Raw genomic sequence first — 13,908 nt, 5'->3', positions numbered from 1 at the left:
ATCCTGTGTTTTACTTTGGGATTGAAACAACTTGTTGCTACTCATGAACCTCATGAACCTCATGAACCTCATGTTACATTTGTTGAGTACGACACATACTTTGGGATTGATCCTGTGTTTTACTTTGGGATTGAAACAACTAAAAGCTGAATGATGTTAAACATGTGTCAAGCCTTTTGAGCCTCATGAACCTCATGTTACATTTGTTGAGTACGACACATACTTATGCTTGTTTATTTTCATTATTTGGATAAAAAATCCTGGATGGGTAATAGATGGCTATGGTAATGACGACTTTCCTAAGGATTACTAGACTTGTGGTCAACCAGTTGACGTCCCTGTGATATGGAGCTTCCGCGAGAAATTTTTCTTTATACTTCCGCTACATTTATGTGAAGACTATGTCTCAATATTCGTGATATAATAAACACTTGTGATGATACTATTTATAGTTTGTCGGCTTATGTGTGTGACTGATCTCTGGACGCACATAAGATTTTGCATCTCATTTTATCCTTAAAATCGAGTGACACAACATAAAAAAGAAGGCAGGTGAAACAAACATGCCCCTGAAACACTTGCAAAAATACCTGAAAAACACTTGAAAACCATTTCAAACATTACGCAACATCCAAATAAAGCACTTAGAACATATGTGTGAAACATATGCAACATCTAGATAAACACACTTGCAACATATGTTTGAAAAATAGATGTTCTTATGAAACATTGGGAACATACGCTTACAACATACATGTACAACCATTGCAACATATGCAACATCCTGATCTACTTTTGCAACATCCATACAAAACACTTGAAATATACATCTGAAACAACTAAAACATTTGAAACATAGGCTTGCAACATATCTAAAAACGTCCAGAAACACTTGAAACACAGCGTCGCCGACAGCCATGGCCTACTTGGTGGGGAACTGTGGTGGCACATGCCTCCCCTCCTACCAACGGGTGAGGTGGATGGGGGCGCAGGCGCAAGCCTCCCCAGGTGCAGGCGCACTCCTCCCCTGCCTCCCCTTCCGCGACGGGCGAGGTGGATGGAGGTGCGACGCTGGATGGTGACGCACCCGATCTCGTGCTGGCGTGAGTTGTCGCCGCTCCGGTGGAGATGGCCGTGGCGGGTCTGGGGAAGGCCGCGGCGGGTTGGAGGCGGTAGAGAGGGAGGAAGGCGGATGGCCCGGAGGCATGATGGAGAGGAAGGAAGGCGAGTGGCTGTGCTCAGGCACAGTGCAGATGCTGGCCGTCAGGTCCCCGGCCGCCGTGGAGAGCGCTGAGGCGGTGTGGTGGAGCGAGGTCCGCTCTATGTTAAGGGCGAGTTGACGAGAGGCTAGGATTAGTAGACGGTTGCGGCCCGCGAACGAGAGAGTCCTCACTGTATTTCAGTTCTGACTAGACACGGTAGATCTGTCTTGGAAGTTTCTTTTTTTTTCTTTTTTTCTTTTTTTTGAAAAAAAGGATAGTTTTAGCTACTGCAACATAGCGTCTGGAACGTAGTTTTCCGCTGCCTCCGGTTCTCCAGAAGTCTGAAAGCCACTTTTCCGCTGCCTCCGATTTGCCGGAAATATATAATCATGGACAATTGAACATACCCAAATCATACAACTGAAATGCTCAAAACACCATATCAATCAAATCACTACTCACCGTAATTTGACCAAGACACACATCTCAAATTGGTTCTCTGCGTTTCATGCTCATAGTCGGAAGTCGCTTAAGTACAGGCATTTATCTATCACCATAAGCTGTGCTGAACAGAGCCAAGCAGGTTTCTCAGTTTAAGGGCGCAAGAACAAGTTTCACTGAAGGAATAAAAGTTCTAGTATAGGGAAAATACGAAGTGAACTTTTTGTTCTAAAACTAAGAAAAATCAAGTTAGCTAATTCTATTCTTGCCGGAGAAGATGACCGAGTAAGGTATTGACTGCAGGTGCAGGAAGCAACTCGCTGAGTCACCGGTGCAGAAACAGAAATCAACTGAAAATTTTCCATTCTTTTTTTTTTCAAGTCAAGTCGTTGATGGTGATGGAATTGCTGATAAATAAGGACACCTACCCAGATGATCGTCTAACCCGCCGTAAGTGAAAAACTTGAAGCAGGTAAGGTTAGCCTAGCCAAGATGAACTTTGTCATCTTTGGCGTCCTGGTCTTCGTCCTTGGCGGCGGCGGCCTCAGGCCATCTCCGGCAGCTGCAGACGTATTCTGCGACAACCTTAAACAGGTGGCCGCCACTCTCCCCAAAAACACCTCCTCCTCCCCCGTACAGTTCGCCACCTCCATCGTCGGCCAAGCCCCCGACGTCGTCTACGCTCTCGCCTTCTGCCAAGGCGACTACAACGCCACCGCCTGCGGCGAATGCGTCGCCCAGGCGTTCAATATAACCCCGCCGCCGGACCAGCACCAGCAGTGCTACAACGACAGCTTCTACTCCTACAAAGCGTGCCCGGTCTTCTGGTCCCGCGACAACGTCGTCGACCCCTCCAACGCCACAGGACAAACTTATTACGACGCTCCTTTTGTGAGACGGAACATCAAGAACGTCACCGGAGACGCCGCCGACGTCCGCCTCATCACGGGCCTCATCCACGAGCTGGTGGTGGATACCGTGGAAAGGGCGGCCAGCACGGCGCCCAGGCGGTTCGCCACGGGCGTCATGGACAGTGGCACCACCTTCCCGATGGTGTACTCCATGGCGCAGTGCACGCCGGACCTGTCTGCCGGCGACTGCCTGGCGTGTCTCCGGCGCCTCGTCAACATGGTCAACTCCACCATGGCCCTGCGGATGGGAGCGCAGATCCACGTGATACGCTGTTATTTCAGGTACGAGTCCTTTTCGTTCTACGACAGCCAACCCATGCTTCGTCTGGGACCGGTGCCGGCGCCAGCTCCAACTCCAACTCCAACTATACTGGCGAAACACAAGAGCAAACTCTGGGTGATTCCAGTTGTGCTAGTTCCTCTAGCAGCAGCAGCAGCAGTTCTCTGCTTCATTTTCTACTCCCCTTGGTTCAGAAGGTACAGGAAAGGTATGTTCATCTGTTGCATACTGAAATTATGCTCCATCATATTGTATAAATTAAATTCAACTAATGGTATATGTTCATATAAGCTATGACTAAACATGCGTGAAAGAAAGATTCTCATTTATATACCCACAGGTAAAACGATGAGGCCAAAAGCAGGATCTCCAGAATTGCAGGGAGAAGAACTAGTTTTGGACGGGAAGAATTCAGAGTTCTCGGTGTTCGAGTTTGAACAGATACTGGAGGCCACAGATAATTTCTCAGATGAAAACGAGCTTGGAGAAGGAGGCTTCGGCGCTGTCTACAAGGTAAATTAATTAGGAAAAAAGACATATAGTTGCCATTTTCTCCTTTACTGAGAATTATTTAGCAGTATATATAAACCAATCCAACAATACTTTTGCGCATGTTTTTCATTAAGAGGAAAATACTTTGTGGATTAGAGTCACTATCCTGCTGGTATATTCACCCTAGACAGGGAAATATTGAACCAGCCTACCAATAGAGTAGAGTTGGAAGATCCTAACTTTTTAATTATACTCTGTTTTTCCCAGGGCCAATTTGCTGAGGGATTGGAGATAGCAGTCAAGAGACTTGCTTCACATTCAGGGCAAGGTTTCACAGAGTTCAAAAATGAAGTCCAGCTCATAGCCAAACTCCAACACAGTAATTTGGTTAGGCTCTTGGGATATTGCTCTCAAGAAGAGGAAAAAATATTGGTTTATGAATACCTGCCAAACAAAAGCTTGGATTTCTTCATCTTCGGTATACATTGCCTTTTTAAAATTTAGTTTAAATATGATTTGTTAACGCAGCAGATTGACAAAAGTTTACTCAAGATTTTGTTTCTATCATCCCCACGAGTATAGGGTCATTGAGATGTACAAAATTCTGATTATTTTCCAATTGTTTTCTACTAATATGAATTTTTATGTGCAGATGAAAATAGAAGAACATTACTGGATTGGCCCAAACTTCTAGCAATAATTGAGGGAATAGCACATGGGCTTAATTACCTACATAAACACTCTAGGCTGCGTGTCATACATCGAGATCTTAAACCAAGTAACATTCTCCTGGACCAAGAAATGAATCCAAAAATTTCAGATTTCGGGCTAGCAAAAATATTCAGCTCAAACAACATTGAAGGAAACACTACAAGAAGAGTTGTTGGTACATAGTAAGTTTCATTAAAATAAATCCATCTATGAATATTTATATTCAAAATCAACAACATATATTGACTTGGACACATGTTTTCCATACCGTTTTAGTGGCTACATGGCACCAGAGTACGCTTGGGAGGGCATCTTCTCTGTCAAGTCCGACGTATTCAGCTTTGGTGTCCTTGTTCTTGAGATCATTAGCGGAAAACGGAACTCCGGTAGCCATCAACGTGGCGGTTTCATCAATCTCATTGGATATGTGAGTTTTTAAGACACTGGCACGAGAGTTTAGCAATTGTTTTGTTTATTTGATTCGAACTTATGACCTGCGACCATATTGCATACAGGCATGGCAATTATGGGACGATGGAAGGTGGATTGATCTAGTTGATGCATTTTTGGTTCCCAAGAGCCACTCAGCAGAAATGACTAAGTGCATTAGGATTGCATTGCTATGTGTACAAGAAAATGCGACTGATCGGCCGACCATGGCAGAGGTTGTTGCAATGCTAAGCCTAAGCAGTGAGACGGCTATGATCGTGGCTGAGCCTAAGCAGCCAGCATATTTCAATGTGAGGGTCGGAAATGAAGAGACATCCACAGCTACTGAGTCATGCAGTATCAATGATGTGACCATATCGGTCACAACTCCAAGATAGTTTTTTTTCCTTCCACAGTGGCACATAGGGGTTCTACACTTCTACTATCATCCTGGTCACTGACTAGTAATTATATATTATTGTTGCGCTTGTAGTAAAAGTTTTGGTGGTGTACTGGTGTTTCTTTTCTTTTTCTTTTTGTCAACTGGTGTACTGGTGTTTCAATAATCCACTTTCGAGAATATGAAAAAGGCTTCCTATTCTCGAATGCAATTTTTATGGGAACCGTAGTGTAGGTCCCTACCTATTCTTTTTACTGATATAAGTGAAAAATTATTTACATAGAGCCATTGACTCTGTGACTGGGTAGTCGGATTCGATTGTTTATGCCACCGAAATAATTATAAGTGTAGTGGAAGACCTAAAATCTATTTTTAACAAAATATAAAAAATAAAGTTTGAATAAAAGATGCAAACAAAACTAGAGTTTGAACTTAACACATGGATAAAAATTACAAGAACTAATAAGATTCAAAGTTGAAAGATAAAATATAGATTCATGACGAGAGGAAAGGGGATGCAACAAGATGTAATAGCTCAATCTAAGATTTCAATTAAATACATATTAAAAATCCATAGATGCATTCCAAAAAGGGTGGAAACATATATAGAGTAATTAATAAATTTATCACAACCAAATAGAGTATCCAAATAGATATTGTGTTAAGAAATAAATAGAGACAATACAAATAATAAATTTTGATTTAGTTGTACATACTCAATTTAACGAAACTTTTAATGATAAACTAATTTAGAAAATTAGATGTTAGTTAATCCCTGAATATTAAATAGAGGTATTACGAGTCGGTTGCATGATGATCACGCGATTGGTATTACAACCAATTTGTGACACGAACTTATCGATTGTGATTGGTATCATCAGTCATGACAATTAGTTCTTAGCGAACCAGACCATTGCTCTTGCCTTCTCTGGTGTTACAATCACTGATACCATCTCCATTAGTACGGCTAATTTCCATGGAGGGCCCTGGTGGCATCTACACAGGATTCAAAATTTCCACCGAATTTCATTATGTTTTGAGTCCTACCGGTGACCCTAGCAAATACATATATCACTAATTTTATTTTTCATTCGGTTGAGATTTCATTTAAATTTCACAGTTTTTTTTTCAAAATTTCAGCGATTATTGTTTCTACGGGCCCCTCCGATATTTATGTCAAAACCAGTAGGCCAAACCTTTGCATCTATCTACGACAAATGGCACATGGTCTTGTCGACGGAGTCCAATTGGAGGTAATGATATCCGTGGTATGTTTCAGTAGTTATTAGGTGAGCGTGGTGTTGGAACACCAATACACGAATAGCGGAGGCTAGTGCAAACATAAGCTAATATCATTGGAACATTTGTGTAAGTGTTTTGCAGGGATGCCAGGCGAAGCCTTCGCGTGGGGCCTGCGATGGAGCGAAGACCCCAGCAATTCAGGTGGAGGCCGCGCACATTACAGGAAGGAGCCCAGGAAGCCTCCGCTAGTGGCAAGAAGGCCTCCGCCACTAGCCGTCGGTAGGACGGAGGCCCGAGTACGACCCTGAAGATGTCCGGAAGAGTCCACATGCAGAGACTCAGGAGCAAAGGCGGAGGCTCCGGCGGCTTAGGCGGAGGCTATGCTGTCTTCGCCCGAGAGAAAGGGGTCCTCGCAGCACCGTGGCCCAAGATCGGAGACAGGCCTCCCATGGGCATGCGGCTAAAGCCCAAGAAGCAAAGGTGGTGCAGGTGGACAAGACCCGGGATGCCCCTGAAGATTTGTACTGGTGTTAGGATATTCTAGGAATGCACCTTAGCTGTCAAAATGCAAATTTGTACCGTAAAGTAGTAGCGAACAGTGCCCTATAAAAGGGGAAGCCGGATGCTATGTAAAGGAGGTTGGTGAATACATTTATGAAACCCTAATTGAGCTTGGACCCACCTTCCACTTCACATACCTTCGCCCAGAGCACCCGGCTGGGCGAAGGCCTTTCGTGTCTTACATGCTGGAAACCCCTAGTTTTCCAACATTGGCGCGCACCGCGTGTTGGCCAAGCAAAACTCACAATGGCAAGGAAAAGAGCAGCCTCAGCAAGGGCACCTGCGCATCCCACACAAAGGGGAAGACCTAGGCACAGCGCCCGAAGCACCTATGCCACCGCCCCAGAAGACTAGGCTACATAGGAGCCGACCATCGAAGACCAGCCTCTGGCATCCAAGTAGCAGCAAGCCCCAAATCCAACCCTAGAGCAAGAGCTTCAACAATTACAGGCTCAGTTGTAGAGCATGCAGCAAGAAAGAGATAGGGTTGCAACAGCCTTCATCGCAAATCAACGAGCAACCCAACCATCAGCTCAGGCAGCGGAGATCAGGCAATAGCTAGCCGTCCTACAGGCTGAGATACAAAGTATGCAACCTTTGGAATCTAGCTTCAACACATCCAACCAGTTCCACTCAAATCAAAGCCAACCCAACCCCCCGCCACGTACAATAGCTCAACCAACCTTCGGCACGCCTTACACTTTGCCACAAACCTACAGAACCATTGATTCCAAATCACCATTATCCAAAGGCATCCTGAGCTCACCCTGGCCTGCCTCCAACAAACCCATCACTTTACCCAAATTAAATGGAAGATCAGACCCATGCCAATTCATCATGAGCTTTGAGGCAGCAGTAGCTTCCGCTGGTGGAAATGAAGCAGTGCTAGCCAAATCTTTCGTCATCGCAACTGAAGGCGACATGCTAGCATGGTATTCGATGCTGAAGCCAAGTTCTATGTATTCATGGGAAGACCTTCGCGACAAGATCTTAGCAAATTTCAAGGGATTCACAAGTGAATCCTTGACTTCCATGGATCTGTTTCAATGCAAGAAAAATCAAGAAGAAGCCTTAAAATACTACTTCCAAAAATTTGTGCAAATGAAGGCAAAAGCACACAATGTCCCAGAAGACATTGCTATCAAAGTAGCAATCAAGGGCCATCGCATAGGACCCTTCGCAGCTCATCTAGCCAGGGAAAAGCCAAGGACCCTCGAAGACCTTTACAGCGAATTTGAGAAATACTACAGATCTGACAATGACCTACGTAGAAGGCTAGAAGAGTAAAATCAGAGCAAGCAGTTTCAGGGCAACAGTAGGAACTCCCAGAGGGGCAACAAAAGCCAAGGCCAGCCGCAGCCTCTGTAAGGGCAAAGCCAGCAAGTCTTTAATATAGAGCAGCAAGGAAGCAGCCAACAAGGACAGCAACTGGCGAAGGCAGGCCCAAACAGTGCGCCTCAGAAACAAGCCAAAGGCAAGGAAAATGGCCAAGGTAGGAACTGGAATAGAAACCAAAACCAAAGGCAGCGAAGGCAATACTGCTTCTTTTATGTAGAGAACAAGGGGCACATCACTAGGGATTGCCCGGATGCTAAGGAGACCCAAGAAAGGATCAAAAGCAGAGCAAATCCGCAACCTCCGCCACAACAACCCGCAAGAGAGGTAAACCATACCTTCACTGCATCTCCCCAGTAGCAATACTACCCAATATACCCAAGCCTAAACTCCACCCAAATTCACCCATCCACTTTAGCTGCCGCCTACTATCCAAATTTCCTACCTGCATGGTGACCAAGTACTCAGCAGCAGGGGCAGACTAGCAACCAACGGGCACAACCTCACCTACATAAACTCGAGGCCTTCGCACATAACATTCATTGAGACCAACCAGCCATCCCAAGTACACAATAGGCAGCTAGAGGCATTGCCTCCGCCTCCACCTCCACCAACACAGCCGGCAACACCCAAAAATGAACCCAACCTAGAAAACCAACTCAACCCTCACACACCCGTACCCACCATCGGCATGATATTGCCTATAGCCAGAGGCTCCTCGATGGAGTTCTAGACAAAGAAGCAGAAGAAAGATCACCTTAGGTTGATCAACAACATAGCAGTTCAAGGCCCAGTGCACTACACAGATTGGTCAAAGATGACAATCACCTTCTCAGAACGAGATCTGCAGTTGGAAAGCTACCCTCACACCAACGCCATGGTGATCAAGGCTAACATTGTAGGATGGAAAATCAATAGGGTTCTTATATACTCTAGAAGCTCTGCAGATATTATCTTTGTCAATGCCTTTGACCAGATGAAGCTCAACAGGAGTCGGTTGCAGCCTTAGGACTCACCATTAATTGGTTTCAGAGGAAAGAGGATCGATGCATTAGGAAAAATATCCCTGCCAGTCTCCTTCAGAGGTTAGGAAAATGCAAGAACATAATATGTGACCTTCGACATAGTATATCTCTACTACCCCTATAATGCCATCTTCGGAAGAGGGTTTGTAAACAAGTTCAATGCAGCCATCCATATGGGCTATATGTGTATGAAAATGCCAGCCTTGCATGGAACCATCACAGTCCATAGCAGTTAGAAAAAGGCAAGAAACATATAAAGAGCCATCTACAAATCGTAGCGCAATATCAATTCTATCGAAGCAGCTAAAAGCAACTTACCAGAGCCTCCAGATATGCCAAAGGGCAAAACAGATCTCAAAGATCAAGAAGTAACAAAGTTAGTCCCATTAGAAGATGCAATCCTAGACAGAAAGGTCACTATCAGAGGCAACATGTTGAAAGAAGAAGAAGTAGAACTCATAGAAACTTTAGCCAAGAACAAAGACGTCTTCGCCTAGTCAGCCTCTAACCTAAAAGGAGTCAGCAGGGATATTATACAACACTCCCTTGGCATCAACCCTAGAATAAAGCCAAGGAAGTAGCGACAAAAGGAAAATGTTGGAGGATAGAATCTTAGCAGCAAAGGCTGATGTACAGAGGTTGTTAGACGCAAACGTCATCAAAGAAGTCAAGTACTCAGAATGGCTGGCAAATGTAATACTAGTATCGAAGAAAAATGGAAAGATCAGAATGTGCATAGACTTCACAGATCTAAACAAAAGCATGCAAGAAAGACCCGTTTCCATTACTAAGGATAGATGCCTCCGTCGACAAGGGGGCAGGATGCAAATGCTTTTCCCTCCAGGACTGCTTTTTAGGATATCACCAGATCTGGATCAACAAAGAAGATGAGGAGAAGACAAGTTTCACTACCCCCTTCAAAACTTACTGTTACACCAGAATGCCCGAAGGACTAAAGAATGTAGGATCAACCTTCGCCAGAATGATGAAGGCGGTCCTCGGCCCACAGCTGTAGAAAAACATTATAGCTTATGTTGATGATAATTTGGTAATGAGCAAGAATGAAGGAGATCACATAGTCGATTTAAAGGAAACCTTTGCCAATCTAAGAGAAGCCGGGCTAAAACTCAACCCAGAAAAGTGTGTCTTCTGCGTAATCAGAGGTAAAATGCTCAGGTACATCATAGGACCCGAAGCTATAAGGGCCAACCCAGACAAAATGAAGGCCATAATCTCAATGGTGGAACCATCAACCAAAAAGGAAGTCCAAAAACTCACCAGAAGAATAGCAGTGCTAAACTGATTCATCTCAAAGTCAATAGAAAGTAGCCTCCCATTCTTCAAAGCTTTGAGAGGCGGAGACAAGGTGGAATAGGGCTCGATCAATCGAAGGCCTTCCAACAACTCAAAAATTATTGGGCTACCAGATTCTTGGTGACAGTGCTAGATCGAAGGCTCCATTGCTGTTATATGTTGCAACCTCTGACCATGCGGTCAGTGAGGTGCTTGTTCAAGAGAAAGAAGAACATTTGAAGGTCATTCAATAGCCTATCTATTACATTTTAGAAGCCCTGTCAGGAGCAAAATTAAACTATACAAAGATAGAAAAATAGCATATGCAGTGTTGATCTCTTCAAGAAAATTGAAGCACTACTTCTAGGCACATGAAATCATAGTACCCTCTTCGCAACCACTCAGGGACATGCTCAGCAACAAAGAAGCCTCTGAAAGAATAGGGAAATGGGCAACGGAACTATCCTAGTTCAAACTCAACTATGTATCAAGAACAACATCAAATCACAAGTGCTAGCAGATTTTATGGTAGATTGGACACCACAACCTCTAGAACAATCACATTTACACCGTTCAAACTCTTATACGGTGAAGAAGCAATGCTGCTCGAGGAAGCCAAGCATCAGAGCCTTCATGTCATAAAACAAGCCATGGTAGAAGATGAAGAGTACTCCAAGGAGACGATCGAAGGCACAAGATGGGAAGCAGTGGAGAACATCACAAAATACCAAGAGAAAATCAAAAAGTGGAGAGACAGCCAGGTAGTCAGAAAGCTCGTACGAGACAAAGACCTAGTCTTAAGAAGAAAGCCCAATGCGGCCAATGCAAGAAAGCTCCAACCAAAATCGGAAGGTCCGTATATGGTGAAGGCCGCCGAGAGACCAGGGTCATTCTTCTTGATAGACAACAAAGGTAAAACAACCACTCATACCTAGAGCATTAACAGTTTGCATAGGTTCTACATCTAAAATGTAAAAAGGTGGCCTCCGTGGAACTATAAGCGAAGGTCACCGTACCTCTCCTAATTTTCATATTTTCTTTACATTTCATGCAAAAGAGTCTGTACTCTTTTCCTCACAAAGGGGCTCCTAACGGAGGTGAGGTTTTTAACAAGGCAGGACCCATGTAAAAACCTCTGAAAATATAAAGAGAAATTCCCCAAGAATACCATGAAAAGTGAAGGTCAAAAGTGGCTAGCAATGGAGCCACAACATTTGACAACACAACAAAGAGGACCCTCCTGTGCTTTAGCTGAAGGCTCAAAAGCAAGGAACAACCTCCACGGCTAAATTAGCCTACAACCTTGACAAGCCCTATCCACATTCAGGCATCAAGGATTGATCAAAACAGCCAAAAAGGCTAAAACCCCCGACAAAGACCTACCGTCGCCGTAGGCATCGGGGAACACATGGCAAAGAACTACCCTTATCAGGCACCAGATGACTATCAAGGATTAATAGCTAAAGTACAACAACAATAAAGACCAAAAATACGCCAGGTACAAAGAAATCCGTCGGTCTTATTACGTTTTCAAAATGTATCTAAGCAATAAACATCAGCCAACCACTAAGATTTATTAAATCGTACAAGTAGTAGACTATAAAATCCAGCCCCTTACCCCAGCACTAGCTCGAGTCAATGCATTTTCATACCCCTGCATCTAGAAGAGCGTTAGGGGGGAAGCCAAACCAATAGAGAGCTAGTGTACTATAGAGCAAAGCAAGAGAAAAATAGAAGCCGGAGTTTCCTTAAAAAAGAGAGACCAGAAGGTACCGTGTGAAGACTCGTAAATCCAACAGCTCGCGCAGCCCAACGAAGGCCACATTGAGGTTGTATGCATCTTCCACTTGGTGTTGTATAGCCTCCATGGGGCGTTGTATGACCACAGTCTGGCAGCAAGCAGTCAGTGTCAGAGGTTGCGGGAGGGTATCGCACGAAGGTTCGTAACAGCACCTGGAATTGAAGACACCATATGGCGCAACCCGGCATCAACCATGTTCGATGGGAGCGCAGCTGCTCTAGCATAGCTGAAGGCAAAAACAAAACAATCTAGGCGCAAGCGGAGACAATGTCCAAGAAATGTTTCTTCGACCTCCGTTGCTTGCTCAAATTACTCTGTGGCCTCTAGAGAAGCATCAAGAATAAAGATTAGCGCCACCAATGAATGCTCAAATTGTGCCAAAACCTTTGCAACATCAGCAAGATCAAATACGAGCACCTCAGCTTCTCCACTGTGAAATGCAAACTCGTACTCAACGTTGACCAGAAAAGAAAGAAGCGGAGGCAAGAGCAAGAAAATAAGTGCTGACCGCTAAAGCCCTTCGACATAAAGATGGCAACGGGGACCCGATCCCCGATTCCCCATAGGAAATTCTTCCATTAAGAGATAGAGATGGAGGAGAATTAATCCCCACAAGGCTACAAATGTTAGGAAAGTTGTCAGTTTCGGGGATGGCAGGGACAAGAATGGTTGCCTGGTCCCCGATCCCCGCCCCATGAAGCAGCCAGCAGCAGCACCATAGTAGCCAGGGTGCCAGGCCCATGTAAGAAGGCCCATTAGCCCCAGAGTATATATACGTGCTAACCCTAATTTTCACACCCACCCGGCCACACCCCACTCCTATCCATCAGCCCATCTATCTCTAGCGGCGCGACTACGCCATGCGAGCACAAGTGCGTAGCAGCGCAAGGCAGCCGCCACCCTCACCCCACCCACCAATAGCTCCATCCGCCTTGGAGATTCTACCGTCCACGGCTGCCGTAGGTCAGCCTTGTCGGAGCCTTAGATCCACGCCATCACAGCCTGTAGGTGACATGGATACACTTGGATCTGAATCACTCATGAGCTCCGCCGTTGCTGCTTGCTAGTGTGCAAGTGTAATTGTGCATGTGCCTATGTGTATGCTTATGTCGTGGAGACCTGGATGCACCTGTGTTGCTGCCTTGCTAGTGAACTATGCAGCCTATGCAGCTATGCCTATGTGTATGTGCTGATGGACTATGTTGCTACGATGAATCATTAAACCTTGTTGCTACTTGCTAGATTGATTAGACTAATGCATGATTTATGAATGCGTGATATTTTGTTGTATGTGCCTTCCTCCACCATAAAGTTCAATCATCCTAACCTTGTGTGTATGCGGGGATCCCATCCCCGCCGAGGTCGGGGATGGTGGAGGAAGGCTCCTCGTGGATGTTCTCAAAATGGGGAAAATCTCGCCCCCCATGGGGACAGGGATGGTGGTTTATTCCTCGGTGGGGAATTCCGCGTTGCCATCTTTACTTCGGCACAGGTAGCAATTGTAACTAGATTCTTCAATGAAACAAGTACTCGGCTAATTATTCCAAACTAACTTTATTCAAAGAAAGCAAACATTACAACAGAGCGTATTACAAGCACAAATGGCACAAACGTAGACACAGCCTTATAAAAAAAGAGAGCCCGAAGATAGTAACAACACAAACGCAAAAAGCATTGAAGCTTTCCAAAGCAAACATTACAAAGGCGTGAAGGCCAACCAAACAATTTGGCATAGGTGTAATGCTAAGCCGATGGCCATGGCCCTTGCCAAGCTAATGACTGAGT

At 44.9% G+C, this 13,908-nt stretch overlaps 1 protein-coding gene across 1 annotated transcript; it reads left to right on the top strand.

Annotated features, from left to right (window-relative positions):
* Positions 1–2,113: 2,113 nt before the first annotated feature.
* Positions 2,114–4,959, top strand: LOC136529510 (cysteine-rich receptor-like protein kinase 10). The gene is made up of 6 exons (XM_066522581.1): positions 2,114–3,042; positions 3,175–3,347; positions 3,594–3,804; positions 3,979–4,219; positions 4,314–4,464; positions 4,553–4,959. Exons 1-6 carry the CDS (start codon positions 2,136–2,138, stop codon positions 4,862–4,864), a joined length of 1,995 nt encoding a protein of 664 aa, XP_066378678.1. The 5' UTR covers positions 2,114–2,135; the 3' UTR covers positions 4,865–4,959.
* Positions 4,960–13,908: the final 8,949 nt, after the last annotated feature.

Source organism: Miscanthus floridulus, chromosome 19 (genome assembly GCF_019320115.1).
Source record: "Miscanthus floridulus cultivar M001 chromosome 19, ASM1932011v1, whole genome shotgun sequence".
Lineage (NCBI taxonomy): Eukaryota > Viridiplantae > Streptophyta > Magnoliopsida > Poales > Poaceae > Miscanthus > Miscanthus floridulus.
The sequence above is the reverse complement of the archived record's forward strand: the minus strand, read 5'-3'. Positions and strand labels throughout refer to the sequence as shown.